This window comes from Hipposideros armiger, unplaced genomic scaffold (genome assembly GCF_001890085.2).
Source record: "Hipposideros armiger isolate ML-2016 unplaced genomic scaffold, ASM189008v1 scaffold_15, whole genome shotgun sequence".
NCBI classification, from domain to species: Eukaryota; Metazoa; Chordata; class Mammalia; order Chiroptera; family Hipposideridae; genus Hipposideros; species Hipposideros armiger.
In genome coordinates this window covers 1,033,142-1,058,972 of record NW_017731365.1, presented here as the reverse complement: position 1 = coordinate 1,058,972, position 25,831 = coordinate 1,033,142, and the positions used below count along the sequence as shown (strand labels likewise).

Genomic DNA, 25,831 nt, shown 5'->3' with positions numbered 1-25,831 from the left:
AGCGCCCCGGTTCAGATCCCACATGAGGGCCAGTGACACTGTGCCATCTACAGCTAAGATAGTGAACAACAGCTCCACCTGGAGCTGGACTGCCATGAGTCGCCAGCGATGGTGTAGGCTGCAGTGGGGCTGGCCAGCAGCTGGCATGCTCTTTTGTGAGCTGCAGTGAGCAGCCGTCCAATGGCCGGCAACTGATCTGCCTCACCAGGGAAGAGAGCTGTGATAGTACCAACATCGGCCAGTGAAGCGAGGTCCTCCACAACTAGACTGAAGAACGGAAGGACAGCAACTTGTCTGTTCCCCTTTCCCGATTCCCCAACGCTCTTCCCCTCCCCCAATTCCCCAATAAAATCTTAAAAAAATATATATATGTGTGTGTGTGTGTGTGTGTGTGTATATTCTATATATATATATTAAATAAGAAGTGAAATAATTTTAAATTTTTATTATTTTTCTCTTTTTGACAGCAATGATGATCACTATAGAACAGGCACCAGATTTTCAGGGGTTGATATGAATGCTGCTAGGCTTTTATTCCACAAACTTATACAACCTGATCATCCTCAGATATCTCAGCAGGTTTGTTTTTAAATTACCTTATATTTGTATTATGTAACCTGTTGAGTTTTTTGTTTCATGTTACTTTATGTTTATAGCCTAATTAACTTTACAGTTTCATAGTCTTCATTATGATGTACTTTGTATGATTTTGTTAAATATACAAATATAAGAATTAAAGTAAGATTTTGCTTTAAAACATTTGTAATTTAGCTGGAAATCTTTTAAGACATTTGAAGCAGACCCTTAATTTTACTCAACATTACCGTGTTGGTTAAGTCTTTATATAGCTATATAGAAGTAGAGATGTTTAAATGAGACTTGCATAGAAGAGTTTTTTGAATTCTCTTAGCATTGCTTAGGTGTTAAGTTTTATTGTGCTCCAAAGTACGTTCACTGATTCATTGTAAGTTGTTTTTTTTCCTTTACCATTTCATGTTTGCTATAGTAAAAGATTTTTTGTTTCTGTTTTTGCAAAGTATATTCATTTTAAATGAAGTAGGTTTTACTTTTTGTCAAAATATAGGTGGCAGCTAGTTTGGAAAAGAATCTTATTCCTAACTTGACTAGCTCCTTACCTGATGTTGAAGCATTGAGGTTTTATCTTACTCTACCAGAATGTCCCCTGATGAGTGATTCTAACAATTTCACAACAATAGCAATTCCCTTTGGTACAGCTCTTGTGAACCTAGAAAAGGCACCACTGAAAGTACTTGGTAAGAATTTTAATATATTTTTTTGTAACCTTTTCTCTTTAAATGAAAATGCTCATAAGTTCTTTTTTACTGTTTGAAATTTATCTATGTTGCTTATTTGACATTGTCTTAGGGAAAAACAAACATGTTTTTTTTCCTTTTGTTGCTTTTTTCTAGTCAGCTGATGCTAGTTTTGGAGTTGTTGGAGGCAATATTAAAATTTTAATGAAACAAAATAGCAGAGACAGTATCAGGAAAGATAAAAACTAATTTTCGTATTCCCTTCCCAAACCCCTCCAGAGTGATCTTGCTATTAAAGAAGTAAAGGAGGAGAAACATTTAAAATTAAACAAAGGAGGGTATTAAATCCTCCTTGAACTCTGTTAACCCTTTGCCTTCTGTTTCCCTTACTTACTAATTTCCTGACGTTTGATTTTATTTTTCTGTATGTAGATGAGATTCTACTGCTCATCTGATCTTAAAATTCTGTCTCTTTCTACTATTGTTTTTTGGCCTAAATTTTTCTTATCTTAACTTTTCTAATTGTAAAGATTTCATCTCTGTCTCCTGGCTTGCTACCTTTAACCTAATGCTTTCCTTTCTAATAGTTTTTGTTAGATATGTGAAGCTGAGATATGTAGAAGTAATAAAATCAGTACAAGAAGTTTAAGGCTGAGAGTGAGCAGAGGAAGCAACAAGTACGGTGTAGGATCCTGGAATCTGAGGGAATTAGCCAGTAATCGAAGAGTGAAGCAGGGACTCACAAGAGTATTGCTTCCATGTTTTCAGAGGTTTTTGTCTTCTTCTGTGTGCTTCATAGGATTGTGGCATTTGTAGTTAATAACTACAAATAGTAAATATGGGGAAGGATAGACATGTTATACTTCAGATTGTTCAGCTTCTGTATTTGATTTTTCAGAGTACCTTACATTTTAAAGGTGGTGCTTCACAATGTTTCAGCTTTTATGTTGAGAGGTAAAGCTTGGAAAGATACTTAAATATTGGAGAACTACAATTTTAAAGCGTTTTGTTTAAAAATTAAAATTCTAATTTCCAAAGCACTTTTTAATAGGTTTTAATATTAGGTATGATGGTAAGTTTTTAATGTAATTTAGGAAACCAAAAATATAAATTTAATAGCCCTTTGTTACTTTATTTTTGCTTTCGAAAGCTTTTAGGGCAGTATTCTTTAACTTGAGGGTGAGGATTATAAACTCTAGAAATGTTATATAAAATATTATCATGTGTATCTTCCTGGGATTTTAGAATAAAAGTATTATTTTGAAAACTGATTTTTTTAAAAATTCGTTTTATTTGTGTGTTCACCTTTTAATAACAGAAAACTGGTGGTCAGTACTTGAACCTTCACTATTCCTCAAGATTGTAGAACTTTTTAAGGAAGTTGTGGTACATCTTTTGAAACTCTACAAGATTGGCATTCCCCCTTCTGAAAGAAGAATTTTCAACAGTTTTCTTCATACTGCATTAAAGGTTTTAGAAATATTACATAGGGTATGTCCAATAGTTTCTTTATTTTACTCTTACCCCATTGCTACTAACAGATTGATGTTTATTTTAACATTAATATATTACAGATTTAGATTGGCATAAAAGATATAATGGAAATTTGGAAAAGTTATATAAATTTTCCTTTTAAAAAAATAAAACATCTATAATTTGGAGCTTTGGTCTTATTTGACTTTGTTAGGTATTATGGATAACTTGTCTGTAGTTGAGCAGAACAATAGCATATTAATGAATTAGAATTTTCTCTGTATTTTCTTGTGAAAAACATAATTTGTTAGTTTAAATAATGTGGGTTTTTTTGTTATTTGAAGGTGGTTATCATATGAAAGAGACTATATCCTAGTTGTGATTATGAAAATTTAAACTCAGGTTCTTTTGCTAATTGGGTACTTCAATTAAGGAGGAACATATTATTTGCAACAAATGACTAATTTGAAATTGAAACCATATATAACTCATTAATTTGCCTGTTGTTCTTTTCCTGCACTTCCTCTCAGTGTAAGAAATAGTACTCTACACTTGTAGCAATTCAAAGTATATGAAGTAGTAGTTTCAGCTATTTAAAGATGGATTTGAGACATCCCTGACAGCTGGTAATATCTATCTCTGTTATGTCACTTGATATTCTTGAGATGCTATTTTCTTTTTGGGAGACATGACCTAAGGGAGAAGCTTAATGTTTCTAGCCTCAAGAATGACTGAAAAACCCGTATGAACCTTTAGTCGTTAGTTTCCTCCCCTTAACAGCTCTTTTACTATTTTCAGACCCTTTTTGAGTAGCACTGAGGTAAATTGATAGTCCTTCTGTTTTCTGTAAGAAAGAACCTTTAAGGACCATTTCTTTTTCTTTTTTATTCTTTTAATGAAGTTCCTGTGTATTTTGTAAATGACTTAATTTTTTGAAATTACTTTTTTCTTTTGTATTTAGTATGTCAAAGATCCCTAGAAAAACAAGTCATTCTTCTTCTCATTATAATCAAAGAAATGATAGCCATTTCTTTCCTAGGGAAACAAGTCATTCTTATGTTTGCCTTTCCCAGAACAAGACTTTCTTACAGCATTTTAGGGTTAACTAAGTTCTGCAATAAACTGCTGTTAAGATCCTCTAACTTAATGGGGTGAGCCTCAGCTTTTCTCTATTCCTTCCTTTTGTCTAGGATTCAAGGTTATTTAGGGTTTTTTCCCCTTTCCTCCGGACTCTCTTTTCCTATTCCAGTGAACCATTTTGTCAGCCAGACCCTATTCCCAAATAATTATTCACACTCTCTCTTCCTTATGTACTTAACCTTTATTACCTCTAAAATATATGTATATATATTTTTCTTTAGCTGTGTCTTTTACCACAAGTAAAAGGGAGGGTAGGAGAAGGGGGAGGGAATCGAACCTTTTGTCTTTCAAAATTACAGATAGAATTTGAGCAAGTAACTTATCTGCCCAGCTCAGAAACTTCAGTCTTTACTGAAGAAGAACCCCATAGGGCTCCATCTCCAGAGGCATTATTTAAAAAAAAAATATTTTATTGGGAAATTGGGGATGGGAACAGTGTTGGGGAATTGAGGAATGGGAACATTGTGTTTTTCCAGGATCCATGAGCTCCAAGTCAAATTGTCGTCCTTCACTCTTAGTTGTGGAGGGTCCAAGCTCAGCTCCAAGTCCAGTGGCCGCTTTCAATCTTGTTGGGGGTTGGGGGGAGTCAAACCGGCAACCTTGCTGCTAAGAGCATGCACTCTCACCAGCAGAGCACGCGCTCTCACCAGCTCAGCGGCAGCTCAGCTCAGGCGCAGCTCACTGGCCCATGTGGGAATCGACTGCTCAGAGCTTGCGCTCTAATCAACTTAGCCACTTGGCCAGCCTTCCAGAGGCCTTTTTGATGGAGTCATACTAGATACTAGGATCCTAAGTGCTTGCTAACTGAAAGAGAAATAATGTTAACAGTGGCCAGGATTAAAACTTCCTTTATACTTTAATTCATGTGAGCACTTTATATATGTTTCTTATTTAACTATTAAAACTCTGTATAGTTGGTATTTTGCCCCTTAATCGAATGTCAAATGTCGTAAACCAGTTAAGTAGAGTTGAAATCCAAATCCAAATCTACTTCCAAAGTTCTTGCTGTTCTAATGTACTTCTGAATCAGTAAGTATAGTCTTATAACATGTTTAGAAGGAGGTTTGCTTTCATTTTATGCCCCTTGATCTAAAGGCTAAAGGCTTATACTTCCATAATTGCAGATAGTATTGTATTGTTAAAAGGCCATGTTTCTAACTCCATTTGTGCTGCTCCCTATAAGTATAGTTTTGAACTAATCTTTCTCTTTATTACATGTGCAAGTGGAGAATTGTATATAAAATAAGGATTAAAATACTTGCCTAGTAGGGTCCCAGGATTGATGTATTATTTAAATTATATAGTACATGTAATTATTATACATTCCTTCATCAGTGATTTTCTATCACCGCTACCAACATTTGTTTGGGAAATTGCTACTTTTGACTTGATTTATTGGATTATGAGGAAATTGGGTTCTTGTTTGAAGTTGTTACATACTCAAAAGCAGGGAAAAAAGGGTATTGATTTTCTTAAGCATCTCTTAATGGGAATCTTTAGGGCAGTCACTTACCTTTCTTATGCCCCTTACTTTGGAGAAAACTTTACTTGGTCTTAATCTGCTATAAATGGATACCTCTGGAAATTAACTATCAGGTATTATTCATTTTCATCTTTAGCGAAACCCAAGTTGCTTGTCAGAAACTTATTTTTTCAAAGACATATTGTGTCTTAATAACTGTGTATTACTTCGTTCTGCTCCATGCTTAAGAATTAGGAAAAATTTCCTCAAACCATTTCCTTCTTCACCTAACCCTACAGTAGAATTAGGAACTAGAGAACTGGACTGTTGTCTCCTAACCATTTCGTGATATATGGATGACTTCTTCCTCCCTATGTCCTTTGGAAAGTTTTTGAATTAAAAATCATTTATAATGCTCCAAATGGCATAAGAAAGATAATTTTGGTACTTGCTGTCAGGAATGTGGATTTATTACCAGAAAAATAAGTGTACTGGCAAATAATTGGGTTATTTAGTAGTTTTCTGAGTTTTCACACAGTACATAGAGATACTGATATGCCTAAAGAATAGACTTGTTTAATTTCTGTATATCATGCCAATCTTCTAAATCTGTGATTTTCAAAAAAATTATTTGCAAGGAACTCTTAAATAAACCAAACAGATAAGACACACACATGTATACTTACCATATACTACCTCTGAACTGAGGTTTATTAACTAGAATACTGAACTATAATTAAAATGTGAAATAAAAGTGTTATGATCAAAGGTAGATTTTATTTTGTACATTTAGGCAATAATACTAAATGTAAGGGTTCTTTTTTGTAATTCTTCCACTCCACTCTTTAATTTTTATTTTGAATATCATCATATATACAAAAACATTGAAATACAAACAAAATAGATACCTTTATTCTCCATTCTAGATTCAGCCATTGTTAACATGCTGTAACATTTGCTGATGTTACATGCTGTACCATTTGTATATGTGTGTACTATATATATATTTTTTTCTTGAATATTTGAAAGTAAAATCCTGATTATTGCCCTTTTATACCTCGGCATTTGTCTTCTTGGGCATTTTCCTGCATGATAGCAATACTATTATTTTTCTTAAAAGAAATTAGCTAATTTTGTAATATCTATCTGGGCATATTTAAATTTTCTTTGTTGTACCAAAAATGGTTTTTATATTGCTGCTTTTTTTTTAAACTAGAGTTCAAATTTTACTTTTGCATGTGTTGAGTCTTGTTATTCTCTTTTCCAATCTGTGAATGTAGTATTTTGCTTCATTTATTTAGGTCTCTTTATTTTCTCTTAGCAATATTTGTAGTTTTCAGAGCTTGCACCCTTTGTTAAATTTATTCCTAAGGGCCGGCCGAGTGGCTCAGTTGGTTAAAAGCTCGCGCAAGAGTGCGAGCTCTGAACAACAGCAGTTCGAGTCCCGCCTGAGCTGAGCTGCCGCTGAGCTGCCAAAAGGTGGTAGGATGGCTCAACTAAAATAAATAAATAAATAAATAAATAAATTTATTCCTAAATATTTTGTTTGATGCTATTGTAAATAATTTAAAAAATTTTTATTTTGCTGTTATTTGTTGCTAGTATGGAGAAATTCAGTTGAGTTTTGTGTTTTGTACTCTATGACCTTGATAAATTCATTTATTCTAGTAATTTTCATAGATTCATTTGGATTTTTTATGTACACAGTCATGTTATTTTCTTGCCTTATTTTATTTAAGACTTCCAGTACAATGTTGAGTATAAATGGTTTCAGTGCACATCCTTACCTAGCTCCTAATCTTAGAAAGCATTCAGTGTTTTACCAATAAGTATGATGTTAGCTGTGGAGTTTTTTTTTAAGGTGGGCTTTGTCTTTTTGAAGAAGTTTGTATCCCTGGTTTGCTGAGACAGTTTCTTATTAAGGGATGTTGAATTTTTTGTTAGATGCTTTTTTCTGCATCTGTTGAGATGAACAAATGATTTTTTTCTGAAGTGTAGTGGAATTCATTGATATTTGAATGTTACAACAACCTTGCATTTTTGGGATAAACTCCACTTGAGCATTATATATTATACTTTATATATACAGTTGGATTTAATTTGCTAATTTTTTGTTGAGGGTTTTACGTCTATGTTCATAAGGGATATTGAATCTGATAATTTTTGTTTTTCATGTTGTCATTAGCTTTTAGTATCAAGGTTATTCTAGCTTCATAAAATGAATTAAGAAATGATCCTTCTTTCTCTATTTTCTGAGTTTAAGGTTGGTATTATTTCTTCCTTAAATGTTAGAATTCATCAGTGAAACTATTTTGGCCTAGAGTTTTCTTCGGGGAAATTTTGAAATTTTATATTAAAATTTAAAAATGGTGTAATTTATGTGTTCTGCTCTTGAGTCAGTTTTAGTAAGATATGTATATGGTGATGGTCCCTCTTTCATTCTTGGTAATGGTAATTTGTGTTTTCTCTATTATTCAGTCTGCTTAGATGCTTCTCAATTTTATTGATCTGTTCATAAACACATTTGCTTTCATTGATTTTTCTCTAGTGTTTTTGTTTTCTCTTTGATCAATTTTCATTTTTCATTTCATTTCTGCTACTTGATTTGTCCTTAATTTGATCATCTTTTTCTAGGTTGTTAAAGCAGAGGCTTAGATAATTGATTTTAGACCTTTTTTCCCCCCTAAAATGATCATTTAATGCTTTAAATTTACTTTATGTTCTGCCTTACTAGCATCCCACACATTTTGATGTGTTGTGTTTTTATTTTCATTAAGTTCAGAATATTTTTTTAAAGCCCCTGTCTTGCTCCAACATCTGAGTCATCTCTGAGTCTGACTCTTAGGTTGCTTTGTCTTTAGATGTTTTTTGTGTAGCTTTTGTTTGTTTTATTTTGCTTATTTGCTTTTTGATATGCCTCATAATTTTTGGTTGTCTAACATAGTAGAGGCTGAAGTAAATAGATTTAAAGGCTGTAAATCGATACACCTCTTCTTCTGTGTGTGGCTGTTAGTGGGATTTAAGTCAGCCTTGTCAAGAGTTAAACTGGGATTGAGTTTTTAGTTTGTTCTAGTTACCTTCATTGCACCAAAGGCCTCAAATTTCTCTGTTGCCTGATGCATAGGGTGGAGTTGAAATGTCAAATTTTTTCCTCAATATTTGTGCTTTAGTCTGCGTGCCTGCTCCTTAGAAGAGTTTCTCTCCTCACTCTTGCCTCTTAGCGGTAAACTGGTGTTGCTTGTACCCAGTGCTTTCAAGATTGGTAGAGGAGAGGGGATAGAAATGTCCTTCGTTGTGCTGTAGCTTCAGTCTCAGATTGTGTGCCTGGACCTTGAGGATGGGGCTCTCTCAGAGGTTCTGCTCCCTCCCCTCAGCAGTAGGGGGCCTCCAATCCTACTGATAGAAAATTCTGGGCTCAGGACTGTTTTTGTCCCTCTTTCTCCAAGGGATTGAGGGTTTTTGCCTCCTCCAGCAACAAGGCGTGGAATTTACTTCTCTTTTCTCAGTGGTTTAAGGCTTTTGCTCTCTCTATATGAGAGAGCAGGGTGGTGGACCTTGTTCCCTTCTCACAGTGGCAGCCAGATCCTTGCACCACGGAAGGAGGCTCTTGATCTTCTGCCGAATTTCCAGTCATCCTCATGGGCCCCCAGTTGGAGGTCTGTGGAAGAGTCAGTGAGTGAGTGCAAACTGTCTGGGACTCCCAGGGGTTTTATACTGTCAAGTTATCCTGTAATTTAGGTTTCTTGTTTTTTGTTCGTATGACAGCAGTATCTTCCTCCTGATCTGCCACAGGTGACCCTTTTTCTGACATCCTGTTTCTGTTTGGAAGTATCTGTCCATCCTTGGAAATCACACTACTTGGTTATCTTTTGATGTTAGCTCTCTGATGAATTCAAGATAAATTTTGGGTAATTTAGAAGTGTTTTGTTTAATTGTCAGTGTTTTAGGAATGTTCCAAATATCTTTTTTGTTACTGACTTTTAGTTTAATTCCATTGTGGTCAGAGAACATACTTTGTATATTTTGTTTCTTTTAAATGTACCGTATTTTGCCATGTATAATGTGCTCCCATGTATAATGCACACCCACGTTTTTGGCCCAAACTTTCAGGGAAAAAAATTCTTTTGTTTTAATTTTTTAATTCAAATTTTTATTTGTTTACGTTTAAGTTTTTTGTATTATAAAAATACATAAATGAAATAAATAAAAAAATACATGTTTTTGTATTATAAAGGAATTTTAGCATTTATTTTTTAACATATTATGGTACAAGAAATTTTATGTAACAAATAATTACAAAACACAAGAACAGATACAAGGTACAAGAAATTTTATGTACTGGTAACAAATTTATGATATTTATACATCACAGAAGGCCAAGAACTCTTCGTCAATGCAAGTTCATAAGTTCAACAAAACCGATTATCGTATTCCAGGGTATTGTTTAGCATACAGATATTGTTATTGATTTCTAGAGTTACACTTTTAACTCATAAGCATAAATAAAAGAATTAAAAACATTTATATAGATATGGAATTAGTACTACCCATATATAATGTGCATCCTTATTTTTTCCTCCCAAATTTGGGCAAAATAGTGCATATTATACATGGCAAAATACGGTATTTATTAAGACTTGCTTTATGGTCCAGGATATTGTCTGTTATAATGAATGTTCCATGTATAATTACTGGGTGGAATATTCTATGATAGTTGAGGTTGGTTGAAATTGTTGTTTAAATTTTCTGTACTTACTGATTTTTTTTTCTTTTCTATGAGTTACCGAGAGAGAGGTGTTAAAATTTTCAACTGTGATGGTGGTTCTGTTGATTTTCCTTTCATATATTTTGAAGCACTGTTATTTGGGATTGATAAGACTCTTTTTTTTTCTTCTATAAATTTTATTGGGGAACAGTGTGTTTTTCCAGGACCCATCAGCTCCAAATCGAGTAGTTGTTTCAATCTAGTTGTGGAGGCCACACCTCAGTGGCCCATGTGGGAATCGAGCTGGCAACCTTGGTGTTATGAGCACTGCGCTCTAACCACCTGAGCCAACCAGCCGCCCCAAGACTTCTTGATAAAGTATTCCTCTTATTATTATGAAATGTGCCTCTTTTCCTCTAGAAATGCTTGTCTTGGAGTCTTTTTTAAGAGTTGCCTCCCAGTTGCTCCTTTCTTCTGGGGTGTACACTTGTAGTTTAAGAGTTAGCCAAAAATGTGGGGGGAATTTGCGTACAGATTTTGTGGCTCACCCTCTGGGTTCCTTTCTGAGATTTTTTTTCCCCCTCACCATCTGCCATGTTGGCAGCCTCAATCTCGGACCTATGACTCCTCTGTCTGCTAAAACTTCTACCCCCCTAACCCTCATGTTGATTTGGAAGTGCTCCCGTGGGGGGAAAAAAATGTGGTTCTCACATGTGCTTTCCTTCTTTCAAAGATTATGTTCATTCCTATTTCTGCCTGCTTTTGGTTGATCTCCAGTGTTTTTAAATTGCTGGTTTTTAATATATTGTCCAGAGTTTATAATTGTTATTGTCAGGAGGCTTCGAATGATACAGGTATTCCGCCATATACAGCAACAGAATCCCTCTAGTCTCTTTTAATTTGGAACAACCTCCACCTTTATTTCTTAATCCCATTACCATGACTTTTTAGAGAGTCCTAGCCCATCTTATAAAAGTCTTACAATCAGGGTATTTGTCTGATTGTTTCCTTAGAGTGATGTTTAACTGTTCCTCAATCTTTTGTATTTCCTGTAATCTGGAATTTAGATTAAGTGACTTGATTAGATTCAGGGTTAACATTTCTCTGCTTCACAGATAATGCCTGTACTTGTTACATTATATCAGCAGGATAATAGTATTTGATTGTCCCAGTATTGTTGGTGATTAGTTTGATCATTCAGGTAATGTGGTTCTCTCCACTGTAAAGATTTGTTTTTCCCTTTGTAGTTTAGTAATTTCTAGGGTGATAATTTGCATTCCCTTCATTTTTCACATCCTATTTAAGTGTCACTTCTTTATTTTAATCAGATGCCAGTACAGAGTGACACTTAAGCGTTAGCTGTTCTTATTGTTAGTAAGTGCCATTCCCCAACCAGAAGTCCTTATAGTTTCTAGTTTATGTACAGTGTTTATACCGGGGGTGCCAAAAAAATGTATATAAGTGGACACTTCGGTCAGCGTTGCTCAAGCAGTAGTTCACCATAATCAGAAGTGTCTGGATGCTGATGATAACCACTTTGAGCACCTCTTGTAATTGCAGAAGTCAAATGTAACTTGTACTTGTCTTTTGTTATTGGTATATATTAAGTATTACAATTTTAATAGATTTTTCCTTTCTTAAAATGTATACATTTTTTGGACACACTCTGTATATTTGAATGGCACATATTTCATACTGTGTGGTGGTTACATAAATATTTTTCTTTTTTTAATTGAACTTGAGGTACTGAATGCATATATCACATTTTATAAGTCTGCATTTCCCATAGTACTTAACTAACATTTTGCGTATAGTAGGCACTAAGTAAATTATTTTTTATAGGAAGAGAAAATTTGATAAGAAATCTCAAGCCTTTTTCTATTAAAACATTTTTCAGTCTCTGTCTTAGGAATTGGTTAAGTTTAATGTTAATTACGCTTTTATTTTTTTGTAGGTAAATGAGAAAACGGGGCAGATTATACAGTATGATAAATTTTATATACACGAAGTACAAGAATTGCTAGACATAAGGAATGATTATATCAACTGGGTCCAACAGCAGGCCTATGGAATGGTATGTTTCCTGTTGCATTTTGTGATTTTGTTTTTATGTATCATTTGTTCTAATATAAATAAAACAATTGCTCATTTTTGAAACACCAAAGTTTTTTCAGAGCTTTAATCCAGAGCTTACTTTTTAAATAAAAACACATTGCAAAGGACCAGCTACATATTATGCAGCTGATTTATAAATCAACATTCTACTCTTATACCAACTCCAAACAAAAGAGATGGATTATACTTTTTTAAATTCAAATGCAAATGTGACATGGATTTATAACTCTCATTTGTTTTCCATGTGGTTGCTTCTTAGTTCCTTAATGTTGAGAATACCGAAGTCCCTGATACTAGGAACTCTAAGAATGTATTACTATTGTGTGATCAGTGCCTCAGAACTACCAGAAGAAAGCTCTAGGACCATTGATTCTTTTTTTGATTCCCCACCTCTTCCCCTCTTTTTTTTTTTTAAAATTATTTTTTATTGTGAAATACACATTTTTTAGAATTAGTTTCAGCTGTACAACACAGTGCAATAGTTACACTTTTTACCCCTCGAGGTGACAACCCCACTCCCCCAATCCGCTGCCCCAATTCCCCCTCTTCCCCTCATGTGTTCAATTTTATTTCGGATTTTTGATGTACATCCACATGTGTACATACTTCTTTTCATGTGGCTAAGTCTCTTAATATACTGGACCATTAACGTCCCATTAAAATAATTGTATATAGTCTTATAAAACTTGAATTAGGTGTGTAATTTTTAATATAGAAATGGGTAAGCAGCTAGATATAAAATAGTCAGGTTTAATACTCTTGTTTGCTAACCATTGTAGTATACTTGAGGCCAGCTTTTCCAACCCCAAAGCAGATAATTTAAGCAATAGGTATGTATATAGCAGTTGTAGAAAGGGGAGTAGCCTTTCATTGCTTGCTAGGCACCAGCTGCAAGCTCCTTGTGGATAGGCACTCTTGTCAGTTTATTCACCAGCACCTCTAATAGTGTCTGGAATAAGGCTAGTAGGCACTAAAAAAGTACAGTAGTTTTTGAATGGTAATGTGGTTAGTGCTTGCTGTTTTTAGGATACTCTCACTTATAGAAATCAGGTCACTTCTGCAATATCTTTAGCTTCCTTCCCTAGATACTTGGGTAAGATTGGGGGAGACTTGTTGATTTTTTTCTCCCTAGAATCTCTCGGAAGCTAGGTCAAGTTTACAGCCATCATATAGATTAAGGTTTACTTATTTGCTCATTCAATAAATATTTAGAGAATCCCCTATGTAACAGGCACTTATTTAGGTATTAGAATTACAGCAATGAACCAGACAGATAAGAGTCCTGTTCTCATTGAACTTATAATCTAGTGGGTAAGATGGACAGTAATCAAAGTAAAAAATATTAGCTAATAATATGTACTATATAGAGAATTGAAATAAGAGAATATAATAAAAACTATGGTTTCGTGCAATTGGGTAATCAGAAAAGTCTTGTCCAATGAAGTATGAGCTGTAATCTAAGTGGCAAGAAGCAGCCATGTAAGATCAGAGTAGAATTTCAGGACAAATGAACATCTAGTAAAAGACCTTGGCTGAGAACAAGCTTGACATGTTTGATGGATAGAAAGTGGCTAGTATGGCTAGAATATGGGAATGGGAGGAGTTCTAGGAAAGGATCAGAGAAGTGGGCTGGTGCCAGATTATAAAATAAGGAACTTGGATTTTATTTGAAGTGTGTGGTAAACCATTGAAGAGTGGTAAGCAGGGTGGAATACAATGTGATTTATATTTTTAAATCATCACTTTTGTTGGCTCTATGGAGAATGGAATGAGGGGAATGGAACAAAAATGAAAGAGGAAGACTAGTAGACGACTACTTTAGTAGATTAGGGGAGATAAAATGATTAATTTGACTAGGATGGTGGTTGTATAGATGGAAGAGGGAAATGGACTTGGAACACCTCTTGGAGGTGAAAAGGACAAGAATTGCTGATGGATTGGAAATGAAGTGAGGAAAGGTGAGAAACCAACAAAGGGGACTAAGGAGTGGAAGGTAAGGTAAGAGGAAAACTAGGAGAGAGTTGTGGAAATCAAAATTAAAAAGTAAAGGAGAGACTGTGTTTACATTTGCTTTTAGGATGAGATGCAATATTCATTTGGCCTTCGATCATCAAACATACACTATTCATGTATGAAGTCCTAGATAGACATGGAGATCCTGTTTGGTGCCAGTTTGAGTATAGTCATAACTATTGCAACTTTTGGAGTTTCATGGTAGTACGGGGAAAATAAGTGGATTACCTTAATTTTAGATTTTTAAATGAATTTTTTTAAATTATTGATATAAAAACCTAAAATTAAAAATCCTTCCAGAGCATTCAGAGATCCCTAAGATCTGCAAACTGGTTTTAGAAACGTTATCCTAGAGAGTCATTTCCTCCTGGACCACTGTGAATTAGATCAGATGTCCTTTGACATCTGAATTTATATCTAGTATATAGGTCATAAACTACTTTTATTCTGAGCAAGTTAAGTGAAATACTACTCTAATAGGATTTTTTAGTAGCAGTAATCTTGTGCTACGTGGAGAAACTATGGCTTGAATGTTTGCTTTTAAGTTTGGCCGGCCTATATCAAACTCTTCTTGGTATATAGCTGTGGTGATACAAGTTGAATGTCCTACAGAGCTATTTCAGTGCTACTGTTTTCTGGTAAAGAGAGGCAGTAGAGGACCACTTTCCTATTTCTTGGCTTTTTCTCTTTGCTTCTCATTCTCTCCAGATCAATTATATGGTTGATATACTTGAGAATTGCCTTCTGTTACTTTACTCTTTCAACCATTTACTTTTCCTTTCTTTATTTATAGACAGAGTGATAGTGATTAGGTGGTTTTGGCAGTAGAAGCTTGTTACTTATTTAATTTGTTTAGTGGGTTTAATATCATGTCTTAGAAATCAGAATCCATGATTTGGGTTCTTCTAATCTATCCCTGGGAATAGAAGGCTGGCAATTTACTTTGAATGTCTTTGACTATGCAACTCTTAATTAGTTCATTAATCTATATTATGACACTTAAACTCACAGAGCCTCTTTCTTTGAGAGAGTTCAAAGCACTTTCACATTTCACATTTACATAGAACTCTAAAGACTTTTTTCCTGTGACTTTTTAATAAAGTTGATACTTGTAGTCTTAACTGAATTGAACATTATGTTGACCCTATAAGTAAAGTTTTAAAGAATCCATCGTAAGGGTATTCACATGCTATTTTGTGATGATGTAGATGTGTGTATATGTATTCGTATACACATATACATGTATGTATTTATGTGTATATACAGAGGGTGCCAAAAAATGTATACACATGTTAAGAAAGGAAAAATTATTAAAATTGTAATACTCAATATGTACCAGTAACAAAAGATGAATACAAGTCACGTTTGACTTCTGCACTTACAAGAAGTGCTCAAAGTGGTTACCATCAGCATCCAGACACTTATTACGGCTAACTATTGCTTGAGCAACGTTGACCAATGTGTCCACTTGTATATATATTTTTGGCACCCCTGGTATATACACATACATATGTATGCCATTATTGAACATGAGTTATAATCTTGAAATAATTCCATTGCATCAATGTGAAAGCTTTAAAAATTCTTTCATAGAATATAAGTTGATAGAATTATAAGAAACATGCTTATAAATTGTATTTATATATGTATTCACACACATATCACTTGGTTCTAAACACTGTAAGGAAATTATTTTACTTTTATTATATTTATCTTTATGCCATAATCTGTTGAGATTTTTTTTTTCTCCGTTTACTTTCTTTTCCACTTAGCACTTTAAGAATCCATCAGGTATACACTTCCCTTGTCCCTAACCATTAACAACTAATTCTGTGAAATTTTTTGCTTTTCCTATAATATCCTTTTGTACTTCTGAGACTTCTAACTTTTCACCTCATTGCCTTCCATTTTCCTATCCTTTTCACCCCTTTTCCTGTTACAAGTTTTCATGAAGTTCTGGCTTAGTCCTCTACTCCTGCCAGTTACTACAGAAGCATCTCTGTTTTGTTCGTTTTTTTGACTCTGATCTTGGTGTATGAAACTTTTGGTTGGATTCCTTTTGCTTTTTATCTGTTTTTCTCCCCTTATAGTAATCTCATGGCAAAATAAAAGGCACATGGGTTCTCTTTCTTTTATCTTCTGCTATTTGATGATTTTTCTCTACTTTCTAGGCATAGTCCTCAGTTGTACATTTCCTTACCCTCTTTTCACTTTGCTCTTCAAATTGTTTATAAAAATACCTTAGTGGTTACTACTAAACTCTTTGCTCTTTTTTCTTCCTTATACTTTTAGTTACTGTATATATCATCAATATATATTTACTAAAATTTGACTCATTTTGAATAAAATATAGAAAGGTCTATACTTGGTCTATGCCTGTTTGAATTACTGTAAGGGTCAAGTAAAGCATTTAAAAAAATACATATTTATTTCAAGAACTTTGTATACCTATGTAAGACTTGTCATATGTAAGTAGATAAATAAAGATATTTGGTAAATTGATGAAATTTTTTAGTCTTTGATATTGTATTTATATGTATTTTTAAGTCATGTCTTAAATTATTCAATATTGTGCTGTGTATATAAATCATCACTATATTTGTTCTATGGTGTTAAGTTGTTGTACTTTAACTATGGACAGTGCTGAGCTAGCAACATGACATGTTCACCAGCAAACTAGGCAGATAGACTGATAGAAAAGCTGGGGAGACCAGCTTTGGGAAAAGACGTCAGTCAGTACTTAACTTCCTGGGTTTGTTTCTTCCTCATTTAATAAAATGAAGTGATTAAAGTATATTTATGCTCCCTTGGAGCTAAAATATTTCCCAGAAAATTTTATCTTTTTTAAAGCTCCCTTGTTGTTTTTAATGGCACTAGTATTTTGCAGTCTTGGACTGATTCCTTATGCATTGGATTACCAAATTATATTTGTGTATTTTCAATTTCCTTCATGTTTTAGAAGTATCTTTTTATTTCTGTTTAACCACCAAAACTTCTCATATTTATTTGAATTACTTCAATAACTTCAGTATCCTCTCTTTGTACCTTCTCAGAGTAATCCTATGTTTTGCCCTTAAATTAAGATGATATCAGCAATGGTGTATAGTGTTTTGCCGTAAGTAATTTGTTGAAACTAAAGTGTGCCAAGGAGCTGCATCTTTTTTTGTCTAACCAACTGGAACCATCATTAATCATTGGTGTTAAAGCAGCATTGGTGAAGTCTGCTTTAGACCATGAGACCCTGAATTTTGAACATTCCTTAAGGCCTTTCTCACTCAGCTTCTAGGACATTGAGTAATAAAATTAAGTGCACCTTGACTCAATTTCAGGGCCCCCACTCTAAACACAGCCAAAAGTTAGTGCTTGAGTATGTGGATTTGGAGCCAGTAGTAGGTCACATATTGAATGATATGTTGAATTTTTAGCAATAGACATTTAGTTGACCTCACATGTTTTGTAATATCCTGTTCCCACCTCTCACACTACTTTGTTTTCCTTTTAAATTTCCTTTGGAAGTACTGCTTTGACTGAATTAGGTTTGCAACTAATATAACAACTACTGGAAAGGAAGAGTTCATCCTTGCTTTTTAAAGCATTAACTTTTAATCTGGTTGTCCCTATGATGCCTCTCTAGTAGATAAATTATTTTGCTTGATATCAGTAATGTCTCTTCTCTCACGTTTTCCACATGTCCCATTATTTTTCATAGTCCTTCTTCAGTTCACACCTCTCTTCACAGTCAAACTTATGTTCTGCTTTAGTATGGTTTAGTCACAATACAGATTCTAAAATAAGCTTACTGACTTTTCCACTGCATGATGATATGCACAGCACCTTTATCCATTTATATGTAGCAGTAAAATACAGTGCATATATATTAATGTTTCATTGTTTACTTAAGAATAAAATCCATCTCCTGTGATATAACTCCCTTGGTATCTATTATAGTATAGCTGTCATTCAGGTCATAAGTAATCAGAAAATATTGAAGCGTGTTTCTTTGCTTATTCCAACTTCCTTAGTAGTAATAGCGCTTTAAAAATGTCCCACAAGATGTCCTATAAAAGGATTTCAAATGTTCCTGTTAAATTGCTTTCAAGTTAACTTGAGAGTAATCTAAAAAGGCTTTCTCTGCAGAACAGCTTCTAGATACGTTCTTGTTAACACTGCCAGTAGGGGCACTTAAGTAGTGATAACTTAGTACTCTGAATTTTTTAAAGAAACTGTTATCAGTAATTACCTTTCTCAGAATAGGATTTGTATAGAGTCATGCTTTGCTTATGCCTATGTTGTTTTGGCTTTATTTAGCACAATATAGTGAGTGAACCCTGAGTCTTTGCTAATATCTTAAAGCCTTCAGTAATACCCCTCAAGGCATGTGAGAATTTAGCCAACTAAGAAGTTAGAGGAAGCAGTCCACACAAAGACTGCTCTCACTTCTGATACCAGTTGCATGTTTGTGGGGTTCCCCATACCATTTTCAGGTTCAATAATTTGCTACAAGACTTCACAAAAGCTCACTGAGCACTATTATACTGACATTTATAGTTTATTACAGGGAAAGGGAATAGATACAAGGGAAGAAGTGCATGGGGTAAAGTCTGGGAAAGGTACCAAAGACCGAGCTTCTGTTTTTCTCTCCCTGTAGAGTCATGGATGAGTTATTTTTCCACCATTCATGTGTGACAACACTCATAGAGAAGTGCCAACTAAGGAAGCCCACCAGAGCTTTGGTGCCATAGCTTTTATTGAGGCTTGATCACATTTTGCCCACGTGGCTGACCTTTAGTCTCCAGCTCTGGAGGCAGAGCTAGTAACCACATGGCCCAGAGATCCCAGGCAAATGAAGACACTCCTATCAGGAGTGACATTCCAAACATCTAAACATCCCCTCCTAGTAGCTGAGGATAAAGTCAGACCTCCCTTGGGGTAAGATTAATTCCTGACTTTACAAGATACCATCACAAATTTAGGAACATATTTTTGGAGATTCTTGCACTTTATATGAGTCTACCCTGAACATATGTTGGATGCTTTCTGCAAGTGTACATTTCTGTTCAATGAAGTGGTAAGCTTTCATTACAATTTACATTATTTCCTTCATAAATATCTTTCTGTCTTCATTTCGTCTGTCTACTTACCACTCCTGTGGCCCTGTCCTGTGCTTTCTATTTTAAGCTAATTCAGTGTTAAAAAACTCTTAATATAAGATCCCTTATATTTCACTGGTTATTCTCCCCCCACCCCCCGGTTATTTTTTTAAAAATAAAACATAGCTTACTTTTCTCACTTTGTTTCCATATAGCATTTTAATCTATTAAACACTTTTCAAACATTTTGTCAAGATTAACCAAGTGTTAAAGTTTGAAGGATATTTTCTCCATTTGCCAGGTGGGAAAATTGAGCCATAAAATTATTACTTCAAGACAAAGTTAGGCTAGGATTAGTCTCCCTATTCTACCTAAATTCTGCAAATGGAGTGCTTAGTTGCTGAAACCAAATTTCATTATGTTGAAGCCTCAATTACTTTATGATCACAAGGTACCTGAAACAAAGGTCTTACATTTATAGGTACAAATATATAAGGATCATGTGGAAGGGTAAGTTTTGTAGATATATTTTGTTCTACTTCATTAATTCAATATTCTGTAGCAAAAATATATGAAATGCTACTTTGAATAGAAATAGTTAAATTTGAACACTAACGTTGCTCTTTCCATATTATTGTTACATTCTGCACTGCTGTCTTAGGATGTCAACCATGGATTAACTGAGGTAAGTTTGGTGTAATAAAGTCTCACGTCCAGAGTAAGATATACTCTATTTTGTCTTAAGTGATAGGAGAACCAAAGGTTCCTCACTTGTGTGACTTTAAAACTTATCTATCTATATATATCTAACTATATATAGAAAGATATATAGATATGTATAGATAGATATTTATATCTATCTATATATATATGATAATTTATAAAAATGAATGTGTGGCTTTCAAACATATATACAGAGGGTGCCAAAAAATGTATACACATTTTAAGAAAGGAAAACTATTAAAATTTTAATATTCAATATATATCAGTAACAAAAGATGAATTAAGTTACATTTGACTTGTGCAATTATAAGAGGTGCTCAAAGTGGTTACCATCAGCATCCAGACACTTCTGATTACGGTGAACTACTACTGCTTGAGCAATGTTGACCAAAGTGTCCAGTTGTATACATTTTTTGGCACCCCCGGTATATACATTTATGTATATGATTATTTATAAAAATGAATGCATAGAAATTAACCTGTATAACATTTCAGATTAATTTAAAGAAAATTAAAACCTGTTGTAATTTATTACACCTGTGTGATACATTTCAACAATATTTGTTCCTAAAGTCTTCCAGCATAAAATATAATGTGTTCTCAGAAGATAAAAAAGCAACTTTTATTTTTATTTATTTATTTATTTTTTTAAAGATTTTTTATTGGGGAATTGGGGGGATGGGAACAATGCTGGGGAATTGGGGGAAGGGGAACAGACAAGTTGCTGTCGTTTTTTGTTCTTCAATCTAGTTGTGGAGGATGTTGCTTCACTGGCCCAAGTTGGCACCATCATTGCGCTCTTCTCTGGCGAGGCAGATCAGTTGCCGGCTTCTGGACGGCCGCTCACTGCGGCTGCTGGCCGCTCACGCTGGCTGCTGGCTACACACGGTAGCCCATGGCAACCCACTGCCACAGGGACTGCAGCCCACGCCGTCGCCGGCGACTCATGGCAGCCCAGCTCCAGGTTGAGCTGTTGTTCAGCATCTTAGCTGTAGAGGGCAGTGTCACTGGCCCTCATATGTGGGATCCGAACCGGGGCCCTCTGGCATCCCAAGCGAGTTCTTAACCATCGCGCCACTCGGCCGGCCCCTAAAAAAGCAACTTTTAAAATTTGACAAATGCCTATGCAATAAGCTAGAAATAGTTTATATTAGAGAAGTGAATGATCTTCAGTTTTTAAACTAATAATCATTACTCGAAATGGTCATAAAATTAAGCACCCTTTTTCAGTATGATCATCTTCCTCACTTTGTCTAATGTACTATCTTAATATATAAAGCTCTAGGACTTTGGTTTATGTAGTCAACAATCCTAAACCACCTTTTAACACTTGGGAAATGTTATAATAATTCTTTTATACTTCTGTGATAGACTAGGTTTTGTTGTTTTGACTTGCTTTTTGTCCAACACTTGAACCAATGAAGCATTTGAAATTAGCTTTAAATTATAGGCCCCTAACATTGTTTGTTTTCTCATCCTCAAATAGAAGTAGCACAAAAAATTATGAAATAAGAGTTTTGGAACCAAAAGGGACTTTAGAAATCATCTTAATCTTTTAGAGTTTCAGAGTAGTAAAATGACTTTCTACCATTAATAGCTGGTTAAGTGACACAAATACAGGATGGAGGTAAAAACTGTCATATGAGAAATAATGAAGAATGATAATTTACTATAAGGTTAATATAACTCAGCATGTTGTCTTATATGTTGAAAACAGTTGTTAGTCTCATTGTATTCTATACTGATTGGGCACTACTGGATTATTTTGGTTTTGGTAGCTATAGTTAAGAGTTAGACAAATTGAAATACATTTAAAAGAAGGCAATTAGGATGGAGAAGAGCTGGAAATCATTTTTTTTTTCAGAATGGCTGGGAAAACTGGGAGCGTTTAGTGTGGAAAAAAGACAACTTAGAGAGAGCATGAGGACTTGAAATATTTAAGCCATATATGCTTCCCTGCAGGGGGAAAATGAAGACTGAAATACAAAACGAAGTGATGCATAGTGATGTCTAGAAATGCAGGTTCACATTTAATATAAAGAACTTCTAAGCACTTAAGGAATGGGTGGTTTTCATGTTGTATTAAATTTTCACGGAAAGCCGTATAGCAGGGGTTCTTTGTCAGGGCTGGCACAAAAATATTTCTTTGTTGAGTAGATGGTAGGAATACATCCTCCTTCAACTGCAAGAATCTGTGACTGGCAATTCATAGCTCTTTGTATTTCTCTGCATCATTAAAACACTTAGCACTCAAATTACTGCATTACCTGCTAGGATAAATAATTATAAGGTGACTAATATATAATACATGTAATAATAGATCAGTTTTCTCAACTTTAAAATTTGACAGAGCATAATAATACTAGTGGCATTTATTCTGTATGTTGAATGAACAGATTGTTGGGCTCATGGTATTGGCATCCTAATGGCATGCAGTAAATATCTGCTAAATGAAAAAGATTGCTTATAACTGGCCTCTGTTGCGAGTAGCCCTAACATGAGAACTGAGTACTGTATTTAACTTGGAGGTCCCCAATTTTAGAATAAATTTGCAATTGACTTCACTGAAACTTGGAGTTAATATATTAAGCAAAAGATACTTGGGTCAGCCAAGTGGCTCAGTTGGTTAAGAGCTTGCTCAAGAGTTTGAGCTCTGAGCAACAGCGGTTCGAGTCCAGCCCGAGCTGAGCAGCTGCTGAGCTGCCGAGCTGCCAACAGGTAGCAGGATGGCTCAGCTAAAAGAAAAAAAAAAAGATACTTGTAATTTACCATTTTGTGGATTCAAGTACTATATAATTTCCTCATAAAATTGGGAATTGGGTCGTTCCAATGCCTCATCTAATTATCAGTAAAAATTCTATGCAGGCATACCTCATTTTACTGTGCTTCACAGTTGTTGCATTTTTTTTTACAAATTGAAGGCAAGACCCCCTAACAAAAAGATTGACTTGCTTTATTGTGATACTTGCTTTATTTCAGTGTTCTGGAACTGAACACACATCTCTGAGGTATGCCTGTGTTTGGACATAAGCAACATGTTTTATTTGTAATTCCTGAATGGCACTGAATAAATCAAGAATGTTACTAATTTTTCAAGAAGTGACAGTACCTACAAGAAATATAATCACAAACCAATTTGTACTAATAAGTTAATTTTTTAATTCCAGTTGGCAGATATCCCTGTTACAATCTGCACATATCCATTTGTATTTGATGCCCAAGCAAAAACTACTCTGTTACAAACAGATGCAGTCTTACAGATGCAGGTAAAATATTGTATAATACCAATGTGATTTAAGAGTGGTTTTTTGGATTGTTTCTGTGACGGTTTTAAAAAGTAAGAATTTGAAACTTGCTTATAATCAATAATTTTGGGGACATTTTGTACCTGTGTGGTCTGTCTTTTGCAAAGTACCTTTGGTACCTAGAAATAGGCCTGTTGCATGTGAATTCTTGAGAGGGCTACTTCTATATATTTAAATGAAAATAGAATAATTTAGTCTTTAATAGTTTTATAGCTAAAAAATGGTATAAGCCTCTTTCCTTACAGAAACATGCAATTCTTTATAAACAGTTTTACTAGTTTACTTGATAAAATGTTGGTTTGTTTTAAATCTTGCTTCATTATGTATCCCCTCTTTATATACTTAGTAAAAAGATGGAAATAAGTAGAGGTGAAATGATGTTAAAAGTAGGAGGCATTTGGTCACTTGTTAAGAAGATTATGAAATTTCCATGAAGAAAGTTTTAGGAAAAAATAAAGTATTTTCCTGAGGTGGGTTGTCGCCGCCTCCTCCCTCTCTCTCCACACTCTCTATGTTTTATGTTAAACATTTTTTCATTTATAATGAGGGTTTTAAAAACTACATTATGACTTGGAAGGACTATAGTAGGTTTGTTTTATCATTTGAACCTGTAAACAAAAAAGTATATGAGTTTCTTTCTCTGGTCTAGAGTAACTGTAGAGGCTGAGGACTGAGAAAAGGATGGAGAAGAGACCTTTGGCACTCAATATTCTGAAATTGCTTTGAAAAGTCATGCTTCTCCACCCCCCCAATGTTGATAACGATTTTCATTCTTTTAAAATAAATGCATTTGATATTCTACATCCCTCCAGATATTTAAATAATAGATTCTAGTGGGAGTTTTAGAGATGTGCTTATTTCCATCAGCAGAAGAAATAAATATTTTTGTAAGGTCCTATACTAACAGCAGCTAGTCCAGTTTTTTGGTAGCCTTTATTAAAATAGTAAGTTAATCACGTGGTACATTTAATATAGGATATTTCCATTTTAGAACAAGGACACAGGGAAAACCATAGGAAAAGAACAAAGGCTTTAAATGGCAAAAGCCAAATACTTGCTTTATGAGCACATAATGGTGAAACTAAATGAATTTCTGTAATAACTCCTTAGCCAGGCTGTTTCTTATTTTCTTTAGAGGTTTATTTTAATGCTGTTTTCTTTCTTTCCTCTCCATCCCAGTTATTTTTTGAGAAACAATTTATCAGTTTTCCAAATTATCAATGTTAGATAGTTCCATGCTTACTTAGCTTAATGGTATCTTAGGTATACATTAATATAAAAATTTCAAAAGGATGTTCTATGCTTAAAATACAGTTTATTAAGCTCTTATACTGTACTAGATACAGTGTTAGGTGCCAAATGAATTTAATAGTATAGGAATTATTAGAGAGATTATAGGATATGTAATTAATAGGTAGAGGTTGACTTATTCAGTCAAAGTAGCTTCTTCGTTGCATTGCTATTAAAATTTTAATCTTTTGCTCTCTTAGATGGCTATTGACCAGGCCCACAGACAGAATGTCTCCTCTCTTTTTCTCCCAGTGATTGAGTCTGTGAATCCCTGCTTAATTCTAGTGGTACGTAGAGAAAATATTGTAGGAGACACAATGGAAGTCCTTAGGAAAACAAAGAATGTAGACTACAAAAAGCCGCTCAAGGTAATTTGACATTTTCTATTGTAGAATTGGTACTTTTATTTAAAAAAATATTGAAAGTTTTCCTGTTTGTATTTAGTGTATCTTTGAAAATTAACAAAATTATATATTAAAAAAATTTTAAACTATTAATTGCTGAGCATTTATGTATAATAAGTAACATGTTATAGGTTCTTCATTTCTTTATGTTCAGTGTTTGCATTATGCTATTTTAGGTTATATTTGTTGGAGAAGATGCTGTTGATGCAGGAGGAGTACGTAAAGAATTTTTCTTGCTCATCATGAGGGAATTACTGGATCCTAAATATGGCATGTTTAGGTATTATGAAGATTCCAGGCTCATTTGGTTTTCTGATAAGGTAAAAAGCCCAACCATCTAAATTACTTCCATCTATATACCTATGTATGTATACCAGTATGTATCAAGTTAATTCAGTAAATCAGAGTTGTTACTGGATTCCTAACATATTTGATTCATAAATCTGTTTTATTTTCAGTTTGAAAAAAATCATTTTTTATTTTAATTTATTTTTTTACTTTTTAAAATTAGTTTCAGGTGCATAAAGCAATATAATAGTTATACATTTACACCCTTCACAAAGTGATAACGCCCTCCAGTCTATTACCCCTCTGACTTTGTATATAGCTGTTACTATACCATTGACTAATTCCCATGCTATACTCCACATCCTTTGACTATGTGTACGTACACACACACACACACACACACACACACACACACACACACACACACACAGTTAAGGAAAGCTAAGATACCTTGTATTCTCTCTCTCTCTCTCTCTCTCTCTTTCTTTAATCTTATTGGGGAACAGCCATGATCATCGGTCACACATTGCTTTCATGCTACAATGGTAT

General features: G+C 34.2%; 1 protein-coding gene across 1 annotated transcript in view; it reads left to right on the top strand.

Annotated features, from left to right (window-relative positions):
* The window catches only part of HERC4 (HECT and RLD domain containing E3 ubiquitin protein ligase 4), a 131,806-nt gene that overhangs the window by 73,445 nt on the left and 32,530 nt on the right, over positions 1-25,831 (top strand). Inside the window, exons 13-20 of the mRNA XM_019624801.1 lie at positions 468-579; positions 1,085-1,274; positions 2,593-2,765; positions 12,009-12,128; positions 19,934-19,957; positions 23,163-23,261; positions 24,791-24,958; positions 25,171-25,314. Of these exons, the coding sequence (XP_019480346.1) occupies positions 468-579; positions 1,085-1,274; positions 2,593-2,765; positions 12,009-12,128; positions 19,934-19,957; positions 23,163-23,261; positions 24,791-24,958; positions 25,171-25,314 (1,030 nt within the window). The remainder of the gene's footprint in view (positions 1-467; positions 580-1,084; positions 1,275-2,592; positions 2,766-12,008; positions 12,129-19,933; positions 19,958-23,162; positions 23,262-24,790; positions 24,959-25,170; positions 25,315-25,831) is intronic.